Here is a 27,836-nt window from a genome sequence, read left to right as displayed (position 1 = left end):
TATAGATACGGGGTACGGGCGGTTATCGCTATATGTATTGAGTTTGATGAATTTTTAAGTAAGTTTGGCAAATCACCCGACCGGAAGACGCGGCGTACTGTGACAGCGAATCCCGGAAAAGTAAAGAGTTCCCGCGGCCTTTTTAAAACACCTATATTGACGCCAACCATTCGGAATAGCGCGAATATGCGGAACCATACGATTGCCGCCGGGTATCATTTGCCGAATCACGATAATGGAGCCGAACCATAAGTATCAGTAGGTAAAGAGCTATAAATAAAACTATTATTAGAAGTAATCAATGTTTATTAACATCATGATTAAGAGAAAAAGTAACAGCATCAAATTGGTTTCAAAAATGAAAAAAAGAAATTTCGATACTATACATTATTTCAATATTGTACTGCAATAGTACAGTATGATTTTTAATTTCAATGTAAACAATTTACTTTATCTACAAAATATAAAGTAAGATTTTGATGGATACCTACTATTAAAATATTGTACTCTGCAAATGTACCACAAAGTAATAGAACAATACTATAATAGATTTCTATAATAATGCAATAGCTCTTGTGGGAATTTGTTACAATAAAATTATCTTATTAGAGATAGTAAAAGTCTGTATATTTTTAAACATTTAACAAAAGTATATGTTTGTATATGTATATTTAGTGAGATATAAAGTGATGGAATATCTTTTTGTTCAGTGTTAAATCCTTATTGCTATAATTCTTCTAGGATGCAGTCATTATGATAAAATAATTAAAAAATAAAACTATGTTATATGTCGCTGATCGGAAACAATAGCCAAACACATCCAACCTACAAATGGCACAATACGACAATAAAATAATATCTTATTAAAATAACCGAGCCATTTGTAATACAAACATTTTTAAAACGTCTTGCAATTAAAAATGCCACATTATTAATTTGCAACCGTAATGAAAATTAGTAATACCTAATAAAATAAGAAATAGAGAAAAGCTACGAGCTAAGATGCTAGCTGAAAGCTACAAACTTGATATTAAAATTGAACTCTGTTAAAAATATCACCTAGCTTTATAACATTAAACTTACTATATCAAAAAAAGTAAATAGAAATAGTTCAGCAACAGCAATTTATTGAACTTCAATAATAATTAATATATACCATAAAAATTAAAAAGTGATAAAAATAAAATTAACAATGAAAAATGTGGCCCAGGAACACGGAGGTGGAATCCTAAAGCTCTTAACAAAATTTATTAATAATATTATATCTCTATTGGTGTATTATTCTTACTTATACTATTCAATTCCTATACTAGAGTGACGCGTTTATTGCGTCGCCTTCTCGATTTCACTATATGAGTGTCATCGACAAAAATTCTTTTCGTTTCTAATCTAACTTGCATCGTAATTAATTCGCGTCAAAAACAATTAAACCGTAACAATAATACGAACTAAAGCTGGCTCAATATATTATTGCGTCGAATCAGTTCAAACTTCCGGACTGTGAACACCGGTTGTGGCTTTCGCGTCCTGCAACAAACATTTTGCTTAACTCCTTGCTTGTGTCTTTACAATTGGAGGTCATCCTATATCACTAAAAAGCCAATTATAGATACATCGAGGTTTTTCATTTATTTATACATATAGATTATAGATAGCTGCCAACCCTACTTCCCTAGGGTGGAATTTCTGAAAATTCCTTGGCAGGTGTACTTTCTCAAAATCCTATTACACGTATTTCCTCACAATCCGAAGACCTTATTTCATGGAAATAATTTAAAAATTGATGGACTGTCATACAAACTTTTAACTCCTATTTAACACCATTTCGAGGTGGAATTTTCAAAAATCCTGAAACATAAAATTGTATTTTTAACCAAGAAATATGTTTCAGGATTTCCGCGCGCCTTTGTGGTGCAACATACCGGTGGTGGTGGTTCCACGTGTATGCCGGCCCAGTGCACGAAGGAGGGCAGGTCTCGCGCGGGCAGCTCGGCCGCCAGCGCCTTGACGCGCAGGTTGCGGTCGTCCGTCAGCAGCACCAGCTCGCGCACGCACGCGCCCTCCGCCCCGCGCGCCTCTGTGATGCCGTCAACATAAATGTTAAAAAATCGTTCAAGTGCGAGTCGGACTTGCACAAGAAGGGTTCCGTACCATGGTACAAGACATTCAATTTTTTTTAATTTTCATGGCAGCCATTTTGATTTTTTTTTACAGGCCGCTGACAGACAAACGGACGGACGGACGGAAAGCTTAGTAATAGGGTCCCGTTGGCACCATTCAGATACGGAACCCTAAAAAGTCTGAGTTTTTGTGATAAATTTAATGTGATTATATAAACAGTTTACCCGTATCGGTTGCGAGGTTCGCGTTGAGGTTGAGCGCGGTGGCGAGCACGCGGTCGTCGTTGGTGGCGCGCGCCTGGTCGTGCTCGGCAGCGAAGGCCACGCCGCGCGCCGCCAGCAGCGAGCCGCGCGCCGTGGCCAGGCGCACGCCCGCGCCGCCCGCGCACAGCCACGCCAGCGCTGCGCGCGCCGCGCCGCCCACGCGCGCGCAGCGCCGCAGCCCCTCCAGCTCCGACACCACTGGCGAACACACCACATAAGCTTACATTGAATACTCATACTATCATCATCATGATCAGGTTACAACATGGGGTCATTCATAATACACTAACAAATTCCTGAAGAGCCGGCAACGCATTGACGGCTCCTCTGGTGCTGCAAATGTTCTTGGACGGCCGTAATCACTTAATATCAGGTAACCCGCCTGCTCGTTTGCTCGCTATTTTTATTTTTGAAAAAGGTACCATCTTCAATTTGAAGTTTAGCGATCAGTACATGACAAGCCTTTCGATCTTGTATTTTTTTTCAATTCAGAGTATTCATGCCGGATCCACTCCTTTATATCATTCATTCACTTTCGTCTGTCTTCCAGGTGCTCTTTTTCTAAAAATCTTGCACACCTGGATCTACCTCGGAAAATAGTATAGTCCTTTATGAAGATGCCCGAAAAATGCAACCTTTCTCTGTGCGAGAGTATTTTGCGATATGGTTACGATCAGTAACCGCTACAGTAGAGATTCTAATGTATTCGCGACGTCAAATACCAACGGTAACGCAAACGAACAGTCCATGCATGCGATATGAGCTGACGTTTTTTTTTTAGATACAAGTTAACCCTTGACTGAAATCTCACCTGGTGATAAGTGACGATGCAATAGATGGAAGCGGGCTAACCTGGAAGGGGTATGGCAGTTTTTAATAAACCCATGCCCCTTTGGTTTCTACACGGCATCGTACCGGAACGCTAAATTTAGCCACTAGTCAAGGCCGAAGCCTTCCACCAGACCAGACCAGAAATTTAGAAATTATAGCTACTTTGTCAAAAAATTGTATATCTCGGTTTCTTGACTGGATAATAACATGTTGGCTTAACTCTGTATTGTAAACACCTTGTCTTCCCATATTCATACAAATAAATTCATTTCATAAAATTCTTTTGATTCGCGGCTAAATCATCAGCACAATCGATTTGGGAAATTACATTATATAAAATGTCTCAAACTTGATACCAGCAAAAAGGTTGCAGGCAACGGAAGCAGTTAGTTACAACGCTACCGGTTATTCTGTCGTGCAATTTTAATGGGTTTAGATTATATTCTTCAACAGGCATCATTTTACTAACCGACAAGCGGCACGGCGAGCTGATAGGGCTGGTCGGGCGCGGCGAGCACGGCGCGCAGCAGCGGCAGGTGGTCGATAAAGCAGTTGGTGTCGGGCACCAGCCAGCGCGGCCGCACCTCCACCTCCGCAGACACCCAGCCGCTACTCAGCATCTCCTGCGACGAGGAATAGCCCTTTACATTTAATGGTTTCATTTAATAACCCGGTCTCTGAGGTGACGAGTGACGGTGTGGAACACCAACCTGTGACCAACAACCATCTACAGCATTTTAAGTTTATTTCACAACCAGTAGGTCGATTTCGTAAAACCTGCATCAGTCATTATTAATATCTCAATTGTTGTGATTGGCTGAATTTGTGCGATTCTTGTTGCAACAATGCATTGTAGCCAATAGTGAGCGAGCGTCAACCAATCAGAGGTGATTGCGATCGTGACATTGTAGCTGTCATCCTCCCGCAATCGCGCAGCATATAACCTATATCTTACGGATAAATTTCAAATTGTGACAGATTCCCAATCTGTCATAACGTCAAATTTATTCCTAAGTTTATCTGGAGGTTGTGAAACAGGCCCTTAAATAAGTTAGACAAACCTGCATTCGTTGTCGACGTTTGTCGAGCGTTGCCTTTCTAGATTCGAGCTGCTCTTTCCTCCGGAGCAGTTTCCTTGTGGTCTCATCGGCTCCTTCAGGCAACTCTTCGCTGAGGCTGGTCGGACCGCTCGTTACCCCGCTAGTGCTGTCCTCGTCCTCTGAATTCTCAGACTAAAACAAGCACAAAAATGTGATACACATGACCCGTCCCAGCTTTGCTCTGACGGCTTTAACGAACTATTAGTCAGCTGGTTATGTATTTAATATTTTATGTAAAAATACATAACTAGCTGATGCCCGCCGATTCGTCTGCGTGGTTTTACGTTTTAAAATATCTTTGATTTTCCTGGACAAAAAGTAGCCTTCTAGCTACTAGGTTTCTAACTACATCCATGCAAAAAATCGCGTCGATCCATATCAGTCAGTCAGTCAGCTTTTCCTTTAATAGCCTGTATAATGTTATATATACATATTATAACATTATACAGATAGTTTTCAAATAGTCGAAAAAAAAATGCCGACCCTCAAATAATGGTATAAGGCGTATGGCAATATGAGAAGTTGGTAGTTCAAATTAAATCAGTACTGTTATTAGAAATGCGAAAGTGTTTTGGTTTGTTGGTTTGTCCTTCAATCACGGCGCAACGATGCAACGGATTGACGTGATTTTTTGCATGGGTATTTTGCATAAAGACCTGGAGAGTGTCATAGGCTACTTTTTATCCCGGAAAACCAAAGAGTTCCCACGCGATTTTAAAAAACCTAATTGCACGCGGACAAAGTCGCGGGCATCAGCTAGTTCTTTATAAAGCTAGGATGATAATAATAAGATACATACTAATTGTTGCAAAGGTGGATAGCTGGGTTGGGTGCGCTGCACGGCGCTAACGTATCGAGGTTGCGCTTCTGCGGGGTACTCCAGCTTCAACACGGGCGGATCCACTCCTACTAGGTATCTGTGGCAAATATTATGCCGTTTAAGTTCAGGCCACAGTTCGGGAACTTCTAACAAAACGTCAGGCGTCAAATGCAGTAGCCGGCAGGAAATATTGTACAGCCTTTAGAAAGAGATTTCGGCTTCGTAGCGATTGTGTCAGTCACTCATACCTACGTGACGTTTTGTTGGTTTCGACGACATAGACAACGCTCTACGAAACCGCTATCTCTTTCTAAAGATCGATGTACAATATTTCCTGCCGGGTACTGTACATTTGACGCTAGGTAGATCATGAAACGACTATACAAAGAGGCTATTGATCTTCTTAAAGGTCTTAAAAACAGGGCAATAAGGAACTAAGATGTTTATAGGTTTTTATTGCAGGAATTGTTATAAAAGAAGAAAAAACCTAAAGTGCTATTAAATTTGTGAGTGGAAATTCAAGGTAGGGATGAAAAAGCACATCTTTTGGTTTTTTCAATATAACTTGTAAACAAAGCAAAATTTCGATAAACTGTATATATAATAATTTTTGTAGAGATTGAAATTTTCTATCAAATAGCATTTCTAAAAACTTTTAAAAATCCATGCCAAAACAGTCGGAACAGACTTGTTTTTTTTTTTTGTTTTTTGCTTGTTCGCCTGTATCTTTTTTTTTTTTGGGCTGAGATAGGTATACGCATTTACTCAAGATAATAAAGTATACTAAATTTTCTTTAAAATACTGGACTGAAATATTTTTTTGATTAAAAATTGGCCGAGATATGGCTGTTTGAACCTGGCTTTGTTTTTCAAAAATGGCAAATTACCTGTTCTATTTTTTGTAAAGAATGCATGGGGATTAATTCTGACAACGTACAAGAAGTTGATAGTGCAGAAGACGAAGTAGCCTGCATAGCACAAAACCCTATACTCACTCGGTGCCGAAGAAGAGCAGCTTCCGTGTCCGCAACACGTGCTCGGCAGTGTGCGGCGCGACGGGCGGCTCGGAAGGCAGCCACGCCGCGGCCGCCTCCATGTACATGAGCGGCGTGAAGCCGGCCAGCGACGCGTCCTCCGGCAGTCGTATCGACACGTAGCCTGCATAGCACAATACCACAGTTCAGGACAGTTATGGAACTTGTAACAAAACACCGAGGCTTCAGCTACACTGGCAGGCGTCAAATATTACATATATTTAACGCTAAGGTAAGGTATGAAACGACTAGGTATCTTTGATTTCACGACACCCCTAGCCTAATATTTTCCTCACTCTAGTTCACTCTGACATTACTCACTACATATATACACAAAGAATAAGTTTATACCGCTACAATCCGCTCTGAAAATACACATAACTCCGACATATTAGACTAGACACGGATGTCTTAACCACTAGATTATCACCGCTTCACCGCCGCTACTACACACATGTACAGGACAAGCTGGCAACCCGCACCACCACTACGCAGCACCACTCAGAAGATCCTCCGAGAACGTCTCGCGTCTAAATGTCTGGCTTGTAAAAACATTACTAATACCTTAAGCCTCCGTTTCAGAATAAAACCCTCCAGAACTTTTATTATAAATACGAGTAGATCTATAGTCCGCGACAAGTTTGAGATGGCAATCGGGGTAGGCGGGGGGAAGCCCATCACACCCGTACTCGACCGCACCGGTTTAGTGCGGGGGCTGTGCAGGTGTGCGGGGCGTTCCCTCCCCGATTGCCATCTCGACCTGTCGCGTACTTTTGTACTGAGGTAAAAACTAAAACTGCGGGATGAAGTGCTATGCTTACTTAAAATAAGGTAAGGTACAGTATCCACTTACCTTCTTTCATTTCGCTTTCAAATTCAATGGACTTATCGTCGAGAGCTTCGAGTATGTTCATAAGCTTCGCGAGCCAATCCCATGGGTCGTTATCGGGGCTATAACAAATCATACATCATAATAATAAAGTTCACAGTACCTAATCAAAATTTTTGTTCTGTTACAAAACTGTCTAAATTAAAACTTGCAAAAATAAAATAATAATAGTAATTGAGATGTGGGTTCGTTTTTCGGGTAAAATGGCGCCATGGCTTAGCTCCACTACATTCTGCCGGTGTGCCTAGTGGTATAATATTTGGCAATTATGTGTCTTCGTTTGTTTATCAGTTCAGCGGTTCCCTCATAGTTGCTATCATCATGATTAACCCATCGCCCGCTCACTAGAGAGCTAGGGTCTCCTCTCAGATAAGAAGAGTTTTGGTACCACAACCATAGTCTACCACGTTTGTCGAGCGTGGATTGGCAGACTTCACATACCTTTGAGAACATTATAGAGAACTCTCAGGAATGCAAGATTCCTCACAATGTTTTCCTTCACCGTTAAAGCAAGTGATATTCATTTTAATTGCTTAAAACGCACATAACTCCGAAAAGTTAGAGGTGCTTGCCCAGAATCAAATTCCCTACGTCCCAAGTAGAAGGCGGACGTATTAACCACTAAGCTATCACAGCGTAGTTGCCAAACTGCCCATTAAATTTTGATAAATGAGAACTCGTTGGCTTCGTCGTGGCTGTCCGAAAATCCTAATAGTAGGTCTTATATAGACGTCATAACAAATCCAATATGGCGGAAATGACTGACAAAAACCACGAGAAAAATGGTATGAGTTTGATATCAAATTAAAATATACATATTGTAAACGGGCATGTTACCAACTTACTCTGATTCGAAACTGACAAATGATGGCGGCGGATTCCATACACTACTGTGACATAGCATCCAATCTGACCACACCTACAACAAAAGAAGATCAAGTTAAACAATGTGACGTCCCCAGACGTATGATATGATCATATCATACGTCTGGGTAGTTAGCGCATGCGTCTACTAACGCAAGTTGAAAGCACACCAGTGTACGTATAGTACGCGACAGGTTGAGATAGCAATCGGGGTATGAAGCGGGGGAACCCGCACGTAGCATGCTAACCGGGGTATGGCAGTTTCATTTAACCACATACCCCTGGTCGGTTTCTACGTGGCATCGAACCAGAACGCTAAATGGCTTGACAGCACGGCTTTGCCGGTAGGGTGGTTACTCGCCATGGCCGTAGCCTTCCACCAGATCAGACCAGAGACCATGTAGACTCTCAAACTGCCTTTCCCGGGAATCAAACCCGAGACCTCCCACTTATAAGGCCACAGCGCTCATTACTGCGCAAGGGAAGTCATCAAAACAGGCCGTCAGAATGGGGAGGTAGTACTGTATTTTGATCACATCGTATAATTACTTTGATAGCGGGCAGTAAGAGCAGCGCGTCGGCGTGTTGCTGCGTGTGCGTGGGCTCGGGCAGCAGCGCGCAGCAGCGCTCCAGCATCGCGCCGAACATGAGCAGCGACACGCCCAGCGCGCACTCCAGCCATTCCGACCGCTCGCCGCCCTTGCTGCTACCTACACCATTGTTCAATAAAATATTAAATACTAGATAATAGATAATAATACGCGTGGAATTAGGCTTTTTAAAAATCCCGTGGGAACTCTTTAATTTTCCGAGATAAAAAGTAGCCCATGTCCTTCCCCGGGATGTAAACAAACTCTGTACCAAATTTCATTAAAATAGGTTGAACGGTTGGGCCGTGAAAAGCTAGCAGACAGACAGACAGACACACTTTCGCATTTATAATATTAGTATGGAAGTATGGATGGATTAAAACCCCCGGTCAAGTGCGAGTCGGACTCGTACAGCGTACACGAAGGGTTCCGTATCATCGCACAAGATTATTAACTTTATTTTGATTAGCATGGCAGCCATTTTGAAATTCTTATTATTTGTTGTTCTAGCGGCAATAGAAATGCACAATCTCTGAACATTTCAACTCTCTACCTATTTGGCTCATGAGATACAGCCCGCAGACAGACAGACAGGCGGGCGGACAAACAAACAAACAAACAGCGGAGGCTTAGTAATAGGTTCCCGTTGGCACCCTTCGGGTACGGTACCCTAATTAGTAAAGTAGTAAAGTTTAATGCAGAAGAGACCAGGAGGCCCTGTGAAAAGGGATGGGTTCAAAACTAGTCGGGCTAAGTTCGACTAAATACCTGAGTAAAACCGGTCTCTTCTGTATTTATAATGGAAATCACTCACGATAGTTTAAACACTAAAATAGTAAAGTTTAATAAATAAGTAATTTATCACATACCTATGACTGTGAAGACAATAAATAAAAACAAATTATTGTAGTCTGAAAAAAATAATTGAAACGACACTTTCACTGGTCGAGATGGCAATCGTGGTATGAGGCGACAGGACACCCCGCAAATCCGCATGCCACCCCGGTCGCCCGCACCGAGTTGGCGCGGGAGCTGTGCGGGTGTGCGGAGCGTTCCTTCCCCGATTGCCTTCTCGACCTGTCGCGGACTATACATGGACGAATTCTTGGGCATCATGTATTTGGTACAGAGATAGCCTGCATCCCAGAAACCAATATAGGCTACTTTGTATCCTGGAAAATCAAAGAATTCCCACGGGATTTTTAAAAACCTTCACCCACGCAGACGAAGTAGCGGGCATCATCTAGTATAATGTAATGACGCTGCAATTTGCTCGTATAATATAAGTATAATGACTATAGAAGGACTAGTTTATGGCATAAGAATAGAGATGACGGTGAACATGATGGACAGCTTGTCAATAGTAGCAGAGCCGGCCTGATATAAATAGACGCAGCTAAAAATACTCCCTACGGATTACATCTGCGAACGTAAGGAAACTTGTACAACTACTTCATACATTTAACAATCGCTGAGTTTGATTAACTACTACAAAACTCAAACTCAAATTATATTTATTCAGAATAGGTAAAATTTTAATATGTAAGATGTGGTGATAATTAATACGTACTTAAAACTAAAGCTACGAGGGTTCCAAACGCGCCCAGGTCTGAGAGCCCACAACAAACTCTGAGAAGAGCCTACAAAAATCACATTTATTGCGAAAATGGTGCCAGAGGGCGGAACTTCGATTTTGGTATAACTCCAGTCTCAAAACATTACTAGATTTGTGAGACCGGAGTTGTGAAGGGTTTTGGCCATAGTCTACCACGCTGGCCATGTGCGGATGTACTTCACACACTTTTGTGAACATTTTGGAGAGGTATCCAGGTTTCCTCATGATGTTTTCCTTTACCGTTAAAGCAAGAGTTAATTAAAACGCACATTCAAAACATCAGACGTTTGTTTGGATCATGGTGACTCTGGGAGATAACAGACAATAAAGGTGTAAAAAATCTGACGTTTTATATTTTTTTCTTCGGAGTAGTAATAGAAATCACGTCACGCATTGCCAGACACGTAGAGTCGTGCGAACTCCCGGCAGACACCCTTAAACGTTAATAAATTATTAACGTTTAAGGGCAGGGGGTTGCAACCATACTGTCTGGCAATGCATGACGTAATTCTAATACTATTCTGAATAAATATTAAAAAATTGCCTTTATACTTTGACGTCAGGTTTTTTACACTTTTATTGTCTGTTATCTCCCAGAGTCACCGTGATCCAAACAAACGTTCCTCCCAGTACGCAGATAAACTTTTAGGTTTTATAAAATAAGGAAGGTCTGGCACGGGCTGGCTCTCAGGCCATTACGCCGTCGCATAAAAATAAACGCAAAAAATACAGAGTTGTTATGGAATCGGTTTGTTGAACCTGTCGGCGTTAAGTGTCTGCATTCATAGTCGTAACGTGCGCAAGCGCAGTCGGACCCTGCGGTGCAACAACCTCTACATCGTAATTATAAACCTTTATTCATTGGTCCGTATAAACACTAGATGCACTGCAGTCTGCAATCTTCAAATTACAGCTTATAAAACAGACAACAGTCCAATTTAAAATGCCGTCTCGAGTACCTATCGGGCAAACTAGTCTTTAACGATTTTGATGTATTTAACAATTTACGTTAATCACAACTGTAACTTCATCTGCGTGGAATTTAGCTTTTTAGGTGATCTGTTATCCCGTTGGACTATAAAATTTCTCTGGGATGAAAAAAGTATGAAAAGTAGCCGAAATCTATCTTCAGGCTGAAAACCATCTAATTTACACTAACTGTATTGATTCAAAATCACTGCAGACAGCTAGGGCAACCAGTAATATACCAATGTTATGGCTTTCTTGCAGAAAACTACAGGTTTTTACACTTGAACTAGATATAAGATTAAAAAAACCTATGACCATCAACCCATTGCCGGCTCACTACTGAGAACGGAGCTCCTTTCAGAATGAGAAGGGTTTGGTAATAGTTCACACCGGCGTTGGCCAAGTGCAGATTGGCACACTTCGCACACGCCTTTCAGAATATTATGGAGAACTTTCAGGCAAGCAGGTTTCATCACGATATTTTCCTTCACAGTTAAAGCAAGTGATATTTAACTGCTTAAAATGCACAAACTCTAAAAACACAAAACTCTAAAAAGTTACAGGTGCGTGTCCGATATCGAACCGCGAACATCTGAATAGGAAGCCGACAACTTAACCACTAGGCTATCACAGCTTTAACCTATGATAACTACTTAAAATTAAACGACATCTAAATTACACATTATATTTTCGCTAACGTGCCACTCATCGTTGCAGTCCTGATAGCTTACCGTAGCTAATTGCATGAATCTAGAAAATAGCACTTTTTATCGAATGAATAATTTCTGCAACCATTGTATTCGTTTCGGTTCGCTTGCCTGAGAAGGTCACAAAAACTAAAATTCCAGAAAATAAAACAATTTTTAAAAGACGTAGGTATAAGATCGCATATTATGTTTTTGTATTTTAAAATAGGTAAGTGACGATACCTTTTGAATAAAATACTTGTTGTAAACATTTGTAAATCGTAGACGTAAACGTACCTTCGTAACGAGTGATTCCAAATTAATTAAATTAACCAATTTGTTTTAAACAATATTTTAAATAATAATTGGCCATTTTAAGATTTTAATGGCCAAACAACGCGAGTCCGTTACGAATCTCTGCAATAAAGTCAAAGGTGCGGTAGGCAACTGGCATAACAACTATCCAATGATACTATTTCTGCACGATGTATATACAGTGTGTCCGGACATGAACTAGCGATATTTTAAACACTTATATAACAACTATTTGTAAGTACAAATACACTCTAAAGTTGGGCCCAATCCACTTCCTATCTGTGTGGCAGCCATTTTGGTTTTTTTTCTTATACATGTACGAAAAAATCATATCTCTCAAAGTTTTGATCTTACTGAGATAAAAATGGGCTTATTCGAAGGGCAACAATACTGTCCTATCGTCTACATTACAAAACAAAGTGTTCACATTTCCATAAATTTTGAAAAAATAAAAAAATAAGAAACTCGAAAAAATTATCGTATAATTATGCAAATCCACAAATTATTGTGAATCACTGCAAACACACCCCCGACAACCCTTTTTATTTTTTTATTACATCGAGAGATTTTGAGCTAAGGTATAATACAACATTTAATTTACAACTGTATGTCTAATACTTTAAGAGCTATTGTTGTTTGAATATAGCGCATACGCAAGCAAAAAAGGCCTTTGTCAGAACCCTAAACAGGAAATCGTTAAAAACACATATTACTCATATATAACAGTTACCTTTAAGCGCTGCGGCCGTGGTCTCCACGGCGAACATGTTAAGGGCCGTGAGCTGCAGCAGGCGCGCGGCGGGCGTGGGCAGCGGCTGGCGGTGCAGCAGGGCGCGGAACTGGCGCAGCATCTGCGCCGCGCTCTCGTGGAACGTCTCCATGCTGGTATTATTACGATTTATCAACAGGACAGTTATAGCGCCACCCGACCGTACACACAGCACGCACATCATCATTGTGATCAACCCATTGCCCACTACAGAGCACGGGTCTCCTCTCAGAATGTGAAGGGTTGTGTGCGGATCAGCGAACTTCACACCTTGAAGAACATTATGGAGAACTCTCAGGAATGCAGGTTTCCTCACGATGTTTACCTTCACCGTTATATCAAGTGATATTTAATTGTTTAATGCACGTAACTCTGAAAAGTTAGAAGTGCATGCCCGAGATCGAACCCCCGACTTCCCAGAGAGACCATCACCGCTTGAACGCACAACATACAACAAACACCCGACGAGACTGTAGACACCTTGTGATCGGGTGGAAAGTTGCAAGTATGTGGCCTTATATCGAATTGAAAGAAAGAAAGAAAATGCATTTATTTGTTGTTGGTGTCACAGATAATTGGAGACATAGATGCAAACTGCGGAACCAACTCCCTTCGGCGGTATTCCCACTAGCCACTAGGTTTAAAAAAAAACGGGCATCGAATTAGCGGTTCCCCTGGTGCTGCAAATGTTCATGGGCGGCGGTAACTACTTAATAATGTATTATTAAGTAATTTTTTAAATAGATTAACAACGTCTACAAGTACACCAAGGTCTGCAAAGCACGCGACCGATTATAGTTCGCATACTGCGTGCAAATGCGTCGCTATCCTAAAGGCGTAAGCAACAATTTCAATCACTCACGAAATCTTAATACTTTAAACGAGCGATTTTTTAATTATGTATGTATATTCACCACAAATTTTTAATACTTACCCAATTTTGGTTATCAATTTTCCATGGACATGCAAGTAACTGGTTATGAAATTCTTATTCAACTGCAACAAACGAAAATTTATGCTATCGATAATCCATATATATGAAAAGCTGACTGATACTTCTGAAGCAGAGGGGAGTAAAATAGTAAAATAGGAGTTTGAAATACGCTTAGAAATAAGTGTAGTTCACGCGGAAGAAGTCGCGGACATAAGCTAATTTATTATAGTTCACCAAGTAACTTATAAATCTTGAAGGAGGAGGATCTATTCTGTACGCAAGGTTCCTTTAAACCTATGGGTCCAAAAAAGATAATAGAGAGAGAGCCCGCGACAGCCAGACCTTCGTAATTTTATAAAAGCTGAAAGTTTCTCTGCATATCTGCACACTGGGAGGAACAAATTTGGCAGTTAACAGGTAACAAAGAGGTATAAAATTATACGTCAAAGTATAAAGTCTAGGGTTTAGGGGTCCGTACCTCAAAAGGAAAAAGGAACCCTTACTCACTCACTTTAATGTCTGTCTGTTTGTCGTGTCTAGAAAGAAACCTATAGAGGTTTCTTGACAGACAAAACAGACTTCACGTTGACCTAGAATCATGAATTTGACAGGTAGGTAGGTCTTATAGCACACGTAAGGGGAAAATCCGAAAACCGTAAATTTGTGATTACATCACAAAAAAATTAAAATGTGTTCATGAACAAGAATTAATTAGTATTTTCAACTTTCAAAGGAAGATTATTATTTAATATACCAAGTGGGGTATCATATAAAAGGGCTTTACCTGCACATTCTAAAACAGATTTTTATTTATTTTTATGCATAATAGAACTCTCGGGGCGCAAGTCTGTCGCACTATTGTATTGTAGCAACCCCCTGAGAGACACCCTTAAAGTTCAACAATTTATTAAAGTTTAAGGGTGTCTGGCAGGGGGTTACCATACACCCTTTTAGTTTTAAAATCACTAAGTAGTCGGTTTCGCCTCGTCCTTCCAATATTACTCGTCCGTCAATTACTTGGTTTCGGCCTGGACAGTAATGTTGTTTAGTATCTCTATCTCTATCGACAAGAAATCGTATCAAAACGATCCCTTTCTTATTTCAGTATTTTATAATTATGTACATGAAATGGACTGCCGCAGCCCCGAGCCCACGCACACACCCACGCCGCCGAAGGCAGGCAAAGAGGCCTGCCTTCGGCGTCTCCAGCGCGATGCTTGCGCTCCACCGCCTCACTACAACTTACCTCGACGGGTGTCATGGCCTGCAGCGAGTCATCGGGCGCATGCTGCAGCGTGGTGGTGCGGTGGCCGCTCGGCCGCACCCACACCTCGCGCCGCAGCCCCGCACCCGAGCGCGCTCCCTCGCCGCCGTCGCCGCTCTCACCCGCCTTTGCCGTCTCTAGCGCAGCGCGACGCTTGCGTTCCGCCGCCTCGTACTGTCAACACAGTTATTAAAAACAACATACGCCATTAGTAGTAACTCGAACCAAAAAGAATTATGTACTTGTTCATATTTTTTTATTTATCTAAATATATAAAAGGAATAGGTGACTGACTGACTGATCTATCAACGCACAGCTCAAACTACTGGACGGATCGTGCTGAAATTTAGCATGCAGATAGCTATGATGACGTAGGCATCCGCTAAGAAAGGATTTTTGAAAACTCAACCCCTAAAGGGGTGAAATACGGGTTTGAAAGTTGTGTAGTCCACGCGGACAAAGTCGCGAGTACAATAACTTGTTCAATGATGCATTAGCGAAGATTGTCATGTCGGATTACAGGGGGTGCCGGATTAGACAGGGGCCGGATTACTGGGGGTCCACTATATATGTAAATATATAGTGGTAAGCATCTCCTGCCTGGGCAGAGATTGTAAGTTAATTAACTTTATTTAACAATAAATGAGGCAAGCCTAGTCAGGTGATGACTAACAAGTCAGGCCTAGTCCTAGTCCTAGACCTAGGTCTACTTAATTGTTATTATTTGTTCATCTGTATTATTAATATTTTTCTGGGTTCCTTATATAATTTATGTCAGCACTCAGCAACTTAAAGGCAATAAAATTTATGATTATGATTATTTAATCATGTAGCGCAATAGGCTAGTTGACACTTTTTTTAAGTAGGTCTGAAATGGTTAATATTTGTCCTATTAGATCAAAAAAATTAACACTATATTTTTTTGCGCCCTAAAATCCGTAAAACTTTAATTTAAAAATATATTTTTCTTAGACAGGTGAAAACACTGTCGGCCATTTTTGGCCGATAGATTATCTGTGCTCTGACGTCTGCATTTGTAAACAACAGCATAACCTACCAAAGTTTAATAAACATGACTTCTATACTAGTTTACATGAAAAATATAGTAATTATCGTTATTGTATCATCCGAGAATGTAAAAGCGCATTGATAAAGACCACAGGAAAGTTGTGGATTAGAGTGCCCAGTGAAATAAATATACGTAACACGTGAAGACTTGCTTAAAGGGATCCTATATCACTAACGACTGCAACCCAAATTTATTTTTGCAAAGATCACTTTGTTGTAAGTCTTACTTAATAACTTATTCAATTTATATAGAGAAAACGATAATTTTTTACGTTTACTATGAGTTTTTAGAAATATATAAAAACTAGCTTATGCTCGTGACTTCGCCCGCGTGAACTTCATAAATTTCAAACCCCCATTTAACCCACTCAGGGGTGGAATTTCAAAAAATCCTTTCCTAGTGGATACCTTCTCTTTACCTACAAAGAACACACCCACCAAATTTCATGTATCTAGAACCAGCTGTTTAGATGTTTAGGCTGTGCATTGATATATAAGTTAGTCAGGAGGACTTGAAATTTTATATATATGGATACTACGTTAGTCAATAGGGATGACATTTGTTTGTTTACATATTTAATGACGTCACATCATGGCTGACAGCGTTTTCTGAGTTTCAAATAAAAATAAAAACTGTATTTTTTAAAACTGGATTTATATATCCATCCTGCGTTTTTAATAATTGTTATTGATATATTTCGTTGTCTTAAGCAAAATACTATAATAAATAATCATTTATTGGACGAAATTAGATATGAGTCAAGTAGCCTATTCTATTATTAAATCAACTCGAATCACACTAATAATATAAAGGCGAAAGTTTGTGTGTATGTTTGTTCCTCTTTCACGCAAAAACTACTAAACAGATTTGGCTGAAATTCGGAATGGTGATATGTCAGAGTATAACCCTGGATTGACACAGGCTTTACTTTTTATCGCGGAAAAACTAAGAGTTCCTACGGGATTTTGAAAAATTTAAATCCACACGGACAAAGTCGCAGGCGTCAGCTAGTATTGAAATAAAACAACATCATCAGAAATAGATTTATAAATACGTAATAAAAATAAAAATAAAAACCCTTAGACCTAGAAAGCTCTGCACAGAGAGTTCCCTTTATAATATAGCCAGGGAATAGGGTCGGATTTATCGAAATTTTCACGGTAGCAAAACCGCAAGCGATCGCTAATTTGAAAATTAAAATATTCCAAATAGGCAAGTATACTTACTTTTTTTCTATTTTCGTCAAATAATGATAATAAACTTTCTCGTGCTGATTGAAACGGATTTGAGGACATTAAACTTCTCATATAATAATAAACTGCATCCAGTTTTCTTCTCTGAAAGATAATTTATTTATAAAAATTATTATTTGTCAAAATGTAAAACCATCGCAAACATCGCTTTAAATTTTGTACTTACGGCATATATCGCTAAAATTGCTAACTGATTATATGGTCTACCATTCTTAGGATTTATTTGCTGAGCCTTTGTGTACCAAAATTTGCTTTTAGCATAATTGTTAGTTTCGTTTACTTGTTCCTTATATCTAGCTAGATCACCGAGAAAAACATACAACTTCTGTACTGAGATCAGCGCCAAGCCAACATAACCGAGTCCCTTGGGCGGCAACAAGTGGTTATCGTTTATGTAATCCTCCGTATTGAATTTGTACGTCTTCTCTAGCATCTGCACGAGATTCTCGAAGAAAACATTTCCCTCGTCGATAATAACATTTAATAGTTTGATGACCTCGGGCTTCTCTTCTGGAGTGACTTGAGAAATACTCTTTCTCAAACTTTCAATGAAGTGGTAGTACAGGATTTTCCAAAACTGGTGCTCGATATTGTCTGCCTGGCAGTACTTTAGGTCTGACATAAGTAACCTCTGTAGCGCGCTTTGTAAAAATTTCCTGTAGAATCAAAATTTTACTGTATAATGAACAATACACTATACTATGTAATCGCCAATCCAAGGTGATTGCGATCGTCCCACTGGCTAAGTTTTTTTTTAAATTAATTTATTAATAATTTATTTAATGCACTTACAAGTATTACAGTATACATTTCGCCAACAAACAGAACAGTTTATGCTCATAAAGGATTACTCTGTGCCCTTATATAGGTATAGGTAATACTTACTCTAATATATACCTATTAATATAAACTACTTACTGAGTATATTATTTACAAATTAAATTCACTGTATTCAGTCGGCGAAGGAGTCCTTAATAAAAACTTCTTTAAGTTTTTTCTTAAGGACTCCTTCTCTGACCTTTTGTTATATTCTTAGCCATTGTACACTATTGAATATCTTAGTGTCAAACAGTCAAACTAAGGCTGTATAATCGAACCTGGTTTCGATGACGTCGGGCCAGTTGGCAGCGAGCGCGAGCGGGCCGCGCAGCGTGTGCATCTTGAGGATCGCGTCGGCGCGCTCCACCTTCTGCAGCAGCGCCACGTGGCGCGCGCCGCGGGACGCTTCCGCCGCCTCGTAGCCCGCGCCCGCCTGCGCGCGGCTCGACCACTCCGCCGCACCTACGATACAATCAAACGATGTAACTATATCCTGTTCAGGGAGACGAGCTCATAGGAAGTTCACGTCGCGACCAAAATGCCAGATTTAACTATCTGTCGTGCGTGCGTTCTGTTATTTTATTTATTACTAGCCACCCGCCCCGGCTTCGCATGGGTGCAACATAGATACTAATGTGGTGTCAGATATCTACTCGTGAAGTGTCAGTGAGGAGATTATTATAGGCCCGCGGCACCGCCGTAAATCATAAAATTGAGTATTGTGAGCCAACCTACGCGGACTTTTTTGTAAAACTTTTTAAGAGAAACAATTTCAACATTCAATTTCATGTAACTTTGACCATTTAGGCAGCGCACGCCTCGGAAACTCACAAATGAGACGATTTTTTCCGACCTATTTCACATTATTTCAATTTCCCTAGGGATCTCTAATTTTTTGAGAATTAAACTATACCTATAAACCTTTCTCTTGAATCACTCTATCTATTGGTGAAAACCGCATTAAAATTCGTTGCATGGTTTAAAAGATCTACGCGTTCATACATACATACAGACGCGGGAAGCGACTTTATTTTATACTATGTAGAGACTAGCTTATGCTCGCGACTTCCGTCCGCCCGGACTACACAAATTTCAATCCCTTATTTCACCCCCTTAGGGATTGAATTTTCAAAAACCCTTAGCGGATGCCTACGTCATAATAGCTATCTGCATGTCAAATTTCAGCCCGATCCGTCCAATAGTTTGAGCTGTGCGTTGATAGATCAGTCAGTCAGTCACCTTTTCTTTTTATATATTTAGAGATAGCTCACTAAATACGGTATTTGCCTATGTCAAATATAAATTATTTCTCAGTTATTATTAAATTGAGTGTCTTCCAAAATACCTTCAAAATAAATTCCTAATAATAATGTAATAACCATTTGAAATTATCGATTAAACTAGAAAAAGCACGTCAAATCATTGTGACGTCAGATGCCAGTATTTCATAGAAGCGCGCATAGTACGCGCTTGTTTTGTCCTTTAATAAAAAGATACTGATTTGACTAGGTGTCAAATACCGGATTATATAAATAAAATATGTCATTTTTAATTTATATCGATATCGTAGAAAATCGTACTAACCTCGTTCCATTCTCATGTCTTGTTTTGTTGGGTTAGTTTGTACTATTATCGGTTTCGACGGATTCTGATGATCAAATAAAGTTTTTTGTATTTCCGCATTTGCTACGCATCTGAAAAGAGGTAAAAGATGAAAATATACTCAGATATTTTCTTAAGTAAATGCGAAAGTGTGTGTCTTATTTCTATCTTTTCACGGCCGCGGCCCACCCCTTTAACCAATTTGACGAAATTTGGTACAGAGATAACTTACATCCCGGGGAAGGACATAATATAGGCTACTTTTGGTCCCGGAAAATTTTCCCACTGGATTTTTAAAAAACTTAAATCCACAAGGACTCTGTTGCAAGCATGATCTCTTTGGTACTGAGATAACTCGCATCCTGGAGACGGACATAGACTACTTTTATCCCGGAAAATCAGAGTTCTCGCGGGAAATTTTAAAACCTATCGACGCGAACGTAGTCGCGGGCATCATCTAGTAAGAGAATAATAATATTAAAATAAAATGAATAGTCTAAGTGATTTGGATATAGCAAGTGCCCAAGGAGCACGGAGCGCTGTGTGAAATTCAACAAGCGCCCGTCGCGCGCCCGTTTTGTTCCTTCACAGAGCGCCATACATATTGATTTCACACCGCCCCGTCTGCGCTTGCTATATCAAGTGCCTAAAATATCGACATCGACTACATACCCGTGGTCCTTATGTAGATGAGATATTGAGCTTTGCGGTAAAATTATCAATCCAGGTTGCGAACAAGACTCTGTCACCGATTTTTCCGACAGAACACTGTTTAGTCTATTCCTGTGATGTGTGTTATCTTGTTGCCTAGAATCAAAATTATTTTAACCATTACGAAGGACAGGCGAGTATAAAAATTACCAACGATAATGCACGTTCCAAGGCTTTATATTGGCGGAACGTAGTCTCAAGTTAACTTTTCCAGATTGTAGCTTACCGATCACCGTGATGATGCTTCTTGGACTCGAGGATTTCCTCGCGCCAGTTGAGGTTGGTGGGCGCGGGCGTGGCGCCGGGCGGGTGCGGCGCGGGCTGCACGTTCTCCGCGTTGCGGCGGCGACGCCCCTTGCTCTTGCGCGAGCGCCGCGAGCCGCCGCCGCCCGCACCACCCGCGCTCTCGCCCGCCTCCCCGCTCACGGCACTCGGCGTCGGCGAGTGCCTCCTCTCTATACTGGATGTACGACCTCCGTTCCACCTCGCGTCCCCTTTCTTCTATAATCAGAGATCGGAATAGGTAAGATACAAAAAATACCTAAAGTTCTACTGAACACAACATGGAATTGTTACATCCACCAATTATATTTAATTTTTCTGTATGCACTGTGTAGACTCATCATCATCATCATCGACTTCTTCAAAACGAAGTTTGGAGGTCATATTGCGAAAAGCGTCTCTATTTAAAGCCGCCTCTTTCAACTTTGGGTAACTAAGCCCTGTCCACCCCCTTATATCGTCCAACCATTTGCGTCTTTGGCGACCTGGAGCCCTTTTGCCCTCAATCCTTCCTTCCAAAACTAATCTCGGAAATGAAAATTGGGCTCCTCTTTGTAAATGCCCAAAGAAAGCGATCTTCCTTCGCATGATAGTGGACATGAGTTCTCTGTCTTTGTGGACCATTTCCAGTGTGTGTAGACTCAGGACTATAAGAATTTTTAAACACCACCACCAACCTACGTGTACGTCATAATAGCTATCTACATTCTTTTCAGCTTGATCTGTCCAGTAATTTGAGTTGTGCATTGACAGATCACTACTGACTAATGCAGTCACTTTTCCCTTTTCTAAACAGAAATAAATCAAAATGTTTGCTTATATGACAGAAGTGGTTCATAATGTAGTTTTATATTTATTATTATAGGTTGACTACCTGAGCGGGTGAAGTCCAAGTAGCAGTAGCAGCTTTACTAGAAGATATTGGCATCTTAAATCCATTGCTGTCTTTTGGACTTCCAATGCGGTTAGTTGAGGTATCTCTACTGTTGCATTGAGATACTATTCTCCTGTGAACAACACACAATTGTACACAATCTCTGAACTAAACAAAATTGACGGGTCTATCTAATGCTATCCTTTTCCACAGGGAGCATGATGAAAGGGAAAGGATTACAAGAGAATTGGCTACATTGTACGTTTCTGAAAAACTTTTCTGTATCGAAAACAGTAGCTGTGAATTCAAGGCATATTGGCCACTTTTCTGTAATTACCAAAAAATTACCTAAACCTTTATACAGTAAATATATTCATATCTGTAAAAAAGTTTAATTAAAAATAGCAAGTACATCAGTACCCATATTATTTTTAGATATAAATGCGAAAGTGTGTTTGTTTGTTGGTTTTTTGGTTTGTCCTTCAATCACGCCGCAACCGAACAACGGATTGACCTGATTTTCTGCATGGATATATATTTACCGGAAAAATATATAAATGCACCCATACGAAGTCGCAGGCATCAGCTAGTACTATATGAATCTATGCTGATGTTTCCCTCACCTTTCAGAACTTTGTTCTCGGCTATAAGATCGCAACGAGCGCCATCGATCCAAATCATCTCTGCTATTTCCGATAGTCGAGGAACGATTACTTCTGTGGCTATCGCGCCTTTCTCTCTCCCGCTTGAGGGCAAACACTGCGGCGTCCTGCTGTATACTGACATTGCTATCCTTCCTATTACGTTCGGGCTCGTGCTGGGCACTAACATTACTGTCCTTTCGGTTGCGTTCTTTCTTTTCCGAATTTTGATGACCTCTGCTAGAGCTCCTTTAAGATAATATGATTTTTAGTGTTGTATAACAAGCAATGCTTATAGTTTACACCCGTCCCGTCTGTCTCACTGTCCATTGTTTTGGACGTCCCATACTTATAGATGGACTGAAGGAAACCATAAGGATAGGTACGCAAAAATATGTTCCGAAGTAGTCATAGAACTATTTGTATTGTAGCTTACGCACTACATTCGACTTCCGTCATCCGATATCTCTCCTATATGTCAAAGATGTCCAGTGAATAGCTTGGATTTGAAACAGAGATTGGATTGGATAAGTGCGTAAGCAATATCCAAATTCAGTCCGAGTTTTTTATATCCGTATTTTCACGGACTCGGATCGGATGAGTGCGTAATCGCTCTAAGGGTGTTTTACTACAAAACTCTATACACTAACCTTTTATCTCTCCGACGAGATTTACCACTTCTTTTCGATTCACGAGACACAGCAGCTTTGACGTCTTGAACTTGAGATGATTTTATGGTTTGAGAAAAAGGAGTGGAAGTATCACAAACTTCATCAAGTTTAATATTTTTTTCGACCTCTTCTGTCCAATCCTATAAATAGAACACAAAGTGAACAAAAGACCAATTGTATAAAGGTCTACTTTCTACTGACTGATGCCCGCAACTTTGTCAATGTGGATTTAGGTTTATAAATGAGATGCAAACTAACTCTGTGCCAAATTACGTCAAGATCGGTTAAAACGGATGGACCCATCTGATTAATCGATTTTGAAAAAATTTCATACAAAGATAGCTTGCATCGCAAAGATAGATATAGGCGACTTTTTATCCCGGATAAGCAAAAAGCTCCCATGGGATTTTTAAAAAACCGGATACAGTTTTTTATAAATCTGGGCATCATCTAGTATTTCTATAACTTTGACAAATCCTCTATTTAATAACGTATTAATTTCGAAAATCATTTGAAATAACACAGAACTAGATTACTTCTATTATAAATATTGTAAAAGAAAAGTGTGTGTTATTTTTTGGATTGCCCCTCAAACACGCTGCAACACGAGCTACAGATCAACGTGATTTTTGCATGGAGATAGTTTAACCTGGACTACTTTTTAACCCAGGCAGTCAACGAGTTGCCAGGGGAATTTTTGAAACCTAAATCCACACGGATTATGTCACAGGCATCAGCTAATGTTAGCTGATAATAAGATATTATAACTACCATAACCCTAAGGTACCTAACCATAAGGTAAGCCCAGTGGCGTGCAGGTCATAGAGGCATAAATGCACTGCTTACCCCAGTTGTAATAGCTCAATGCATATTTTTCATTATGACCTGCCAGTAAACAGGTTCCTACCTAACTATTGCCTACCCTGGCTTCAAACCGTGTGCACGCCACTGGGTAAGCCCACTTCTTTTTTTATTTCAGGATGGGCTTGCTATAAGGAAAGCAATGAAGAAGTCTAAAGCGAGGTTTAGACTAGCAAAAACTTCTCGCAAGTTATTCCGCAAGTACTTGCAGAATAGGCTACTTGACAATTTTTTTAAGTTGGTCTTAAATGGTTAATATTTGTCCTATTATATCAAAAAAATTAACACTATATTTTTTTGCGCCCTAAAAACCGTAAAACTTTAATTTAAAAAAATATTTTTCTTAGACAGGTGAAAACACTGTCGGCCATGTTTGGCCGATAGATTATCTGTGCTCTGACGTCATGCATTTGTAAACAACAGTATAACCACAGGGTTATACTGTTGTTTACAAATGCATGACGTCAGAGCACAGATAATCTATCGGCCAAACATGGCCGACAGTGTTTTCACCTGTCTAAGAAAAATATTTTTTTAAATTAAAGTTTTACGGTTTTTAGGGCGCAAAAAAATATAGTGTTAATTTTTTTGATATAATAGGACAAATATTAACCATTTAAGACCAACTTAAAAAAATTGTCAAGTAGCCTATTGTTTACACTACGAGCAATATTGTACATGTACATACATTTGTGACTTGCGGCAAGTTCAGCAAGTTACAAAACTTGCGGAAGTGATTGTTTACACGGTAGAAATAGCTTGCGGAAGTAAATTTCTGCAAGTTTTATTGCTAATCTAAACCTCGCTTAAGGCTCAATTTACACTGAAAGGGAATGGAAGCGAATTTCTTAAATATTACATAGCATATTGACTTCTATCTCCACCATGTAAAACATAAATTTCTACCGATAAAAAAAATTGCCGCGAGTCAAAAAGTCACAAGAATTCCCGCGCATTCCATCGACTTTTTCATTTGGACAAGAAGTTTGTGTTGTACGAGGTGGAGATAAAAGTCAATGCGCTTAGAAATTCGCTTCCATTCCCTTTCAGTGTAAATTGAGCCGAAGTAGGAATGTGCATGCCTTGAAGATGCTTTTTGCGTTGAAGGTACTTAAGTTGATTATGTATGTAGTAGGAAAATAGACGTTGGAAAGGTATTCCATACCTAAGTATCAGAAATGTTGAGCAAAAACGTTTTACGACAGTAGATTGGATATATGTCAACCACATAAGGATGCCAACATTTGTGGCTACTACCATCTTAGACTGCATGATCACTTATCACCAGCTAAAATTGTAATCAAGGGCTAAGTTGTAGTTGGATACACAGCAATGTAAGTAACACTTACCAAGTTAGTCATATCAGAAAGATTTGCAGATATGTGTGATACAGGTTCACTGTCATTTTGATTATCACTGCTCTCATTTCTATTCTCTAATTCATACTGCACTGTATTTGATTTACTGATTCCATTTTTTGAGGCTAAAATAAGAAATTGGTTAGGTAAATCTTTTAAGTAAAAATTAAAATTTGTCAGTCTTGTCTGTTTGTTACCTGTGTTCAGGCATCGTTCAGTCGACTTTGTACAGTTGTTGTTGGAACTTGCAGGAAGGTTTCTGACAGTACCATCAACATACAGTAGGTGTTGTGTATGTCACCTACTTGTATGTTGCTGGTAAGCTAATTATAACTTACAATAATGGTTGAAGAATGAAGTTATTGTAAGTTATAGTTTTTTTTTTTTAATAGAGATAGCGAGCAAACGAGCATGCGGGTCACCTGATGTTAAGTGATTACCGCTGCCCATGAACATTTGCAGCACCAGAGGAACCGGCGATGCGTTGCCGGCCTTTTAGGAATCTGTTGGTCCGCCCCTTGAATAACCCCATGTTGTAATCTAGTGAGAACACCGCCGATGGAAGTTGGTTCCACAGTTTGCATGTGCGTGGAAAGAAGGATCTGGCACAGCGGACGGTCGAAGTGCACCAGACACCCACGTGGTAAGGGTGAAATTCCTTATGGTGGCGCGCGGCGCGGTTGTAGAAAAATGAGGGTGGAATGAGGTCAAAAAGCTCTTCAGAGCACTCCTCATTATAAAGGCGATAGAACACGCATAGAAAGCTAACGTCTCTGCGGTGCTCCAGGCTTTCTAGCGAGCCGGTTAGTTTGGGATCATCCACAAGTTGAACCGCTGTTACTACGCTGTTACTGTTTACTGTAGTAATACTGTTTTTCATTACTAGAAATCCATAATAGGTATAGAAATTTTATAAACAAAATTTAGCAGTGGAGTGATTATATATTTCAATTAACTGTTTCATAGTCAACAAAAACCTAGTAAAATTATGAAATAGGAAAATGTATGCAATACCTACATTGTCATTTTACTCACCACTATCATACAATTTCTTTTGATTTTCATAATCACTTATGAGGGAGTTTGGCTTTTCACAAACACTCTTGTCTTCTGTAATATTTGGTTCATACAAGTTCATATAGGAGTTGCTTGGAGTGGATCTTCTTGAATTTTGTACTTCATAATTATTCTTTAAATATGCATTTATAAACTTATCCCTATCAAAGTTTTCATGGTCTCTTAAACGGCCCCTTCCTCTTGAAGGTAAAGTCTGAGACCAGTTTGTGTTCTGAGAGCCATAAAATTGACCTGGGTTATATGCTGACTGTGTCATTTCATTGTGCACATATCTGTCTTTGTTCAACTGGTCTACACTGTCTAAGCTTTCATGTCCTGATAGCTCTAAATTATACTTCTTTCTAAACCTAGGCGGTATATTATCTAAATTAATAATATGCTTAGAGCGAGTATCATTAGGGAAACCAGCTGAATTTCTGCGGCCCGAAGGTGGCTTGCCTCCAGAGCCAGACTTGTGGCGTCCTGCCCAAGTTTCCATACTTCTACTATCTCGATTCCTCTCCAAATTTTGGTGAGATGGTGAAATTGATCTGGCTTCTGATCCTTGCCTGTGGTGTCTATTAGAAGTATGATGATCTTTACTAGGATTCTCTTTATGATGGAAGTCTCTCCCAGAGGTATTTCTGGAATAATACCCTGCACTACCAGTTGAACCATTATCTTGTTTATTGGGCATGTTACGTCTACTACTGTACTGACTAGAACTTTCACACTTGAATGATTTTGGTTCTTTGTCAATATCAAAACTTGAATATTCTGACCTTGGTACATACAACTGTTGTTCAGGCTTTCTATGACGAATGTTTGCAGCTTCTCTACTTGCATTGACATCATCATCACCATTCACTGAATGCTGAGATCCATAATGGCAATGCTCTCTTCCTCTGGAACCGTTATCTAATTCATACGAATCCATTCTAGCATCCAGACCATACCTAGATCTTCTTAAGGGCCCACTACCAGGTTTATACAGCTTCTGTTGTGGCTTGTTTTTTCTATAATCTTTACAGTCATCATCCATATCAATATGACATAGGGAAGAATTGCTTAAAACAACGTTAGCTACATTAAATTATAAACATTTTTGCTGAATACTCAATTATTTTTAGTTTTTACATACATTGTGAAGGTTATATTAAAATTACTTTATCAAGAAAATATCACATTAAAACTTCTTGTCAATTTCAAATCATATAAAATTTAGATATTTTGCTTCACCACAATAAGGAAAATTATTAGATACTTTAAAACAAAAATACCTATATTTTCAAAGAAAACAATGCATCAAATACGTTTGTATTATTATTAGATCCACAGATGAAAGATGAAATGAATTATGAAAACTAAAGTACTAAGATGCTACCACAGATCACTATATTATACGGGGGTGAAACTAACAGGCATACAGACGGACGGCGAAAGTCACAACCTAAGTGTTTCATTTTTACCATTTTGGTACTAAACTCTAATAAAATGAACGTTTTCATAAGTAGGAATATTACAATAATTTTAATGTTTTTAAAAACCGTACACACCCCGCTTATATACCAATGT

At 39.7% G+C, this 27,836-nt stretch overlaps 2 protein-coding genes across 7 annotated transcripts in view; both read right to left on the bottom strand.

Moving 5' to 3' along the window:
* Positions 1-291: 291 nt before the first annotated feature.
* Positions 292-27,592, bottom strand: Smg6 (Smg6 nonsense mediated mRNA decay factor). Of its 4 annotated transcripts, none has more exons than XM_069509571.1 (25): positions 27,403-27,592; positions 26,241-27,328; positions 25,197-25,330; positions 22,966-23,126; positions 22,298-22,564; positions 21,675-21,807; positions 20,745-21,019; positions 20,480-20,614; positions 19,790-19,899; positions 18,484-18,667; positions 17,553-18,042; positions 17,360-17,470; positions 15,047-15,238; positions 13,801-13,862; positions 12,828-12,979; positions 8,472-8,632; positions 7,904-7,977; positions 7,023-7,120; positions 6,131-6,293; positions 5,115-5,232; positions 4,277-4,447; positions 3,685-3,838; positions 2,346-2,582; positions 1,923-2,077; positions 292-1,527 (listed from the first exon to the last, which is right to left on the bottom strand). In XM_069509571.1, exons 2-25 carry the CDS (start codon positions 27,301-27,303, stop codon positions 1,486-1,488), a joined length of 4,842 nt encoding a protein of 1,613 aa, XP_069365672.1. In that variant the 5' UTR covers positions 27,304-27,328; positions 27,403-27,592; the 3' UTR covers positions 292-1,485. The 4 variants fall into 4 exon arrangements, with proteins under 4 accessions (XP_069365672.1, XP_069365673.1, XP_069365671.1 ...); XM_069509572.1 differs by having other exon boundaries at positions 27,542-27,562; XM_069509570.1 differs by having other exon boundaries at positions 26,241-27,592.
* The window catches only part of spoon (A-kinase anchor protein spoonbill), a 126,655-nt gene continuing 106,012 nt past the window's right edge, over positions 7,194-27,836 (bottom strand). For all 3 annotated transcript variants that reach the window (XM_034984620.2, XM_034984623.2, XM_034984621.2), the window contains exon 9: positions 7,194-7,205. The gene's annotated coding sequence lies outside the window, so the exon portion shown is untranslated. The remainder of the gene's footprint in view (positions 7,206-27,836) is intronic.

Source organism: Maniola hyperantus, chromosome 3, assembly GCF_902806685.2.
Source record: "Maniola hyperantus chromosome 3, iAphHyp1.2, whole genome shotgun sequence".
Lineage (NCBI taxonomy): Eukaryota > Metazoa > Arthropoda > Insecta > Lepidoptera > Nymphalidae > Maniola > Maniola hyperantus.
The sequence above is the reverse complement of the archived record's forward strand: the minus strand, read 5'-3'. Positions and strand labels throughout refer to the sequence as shown.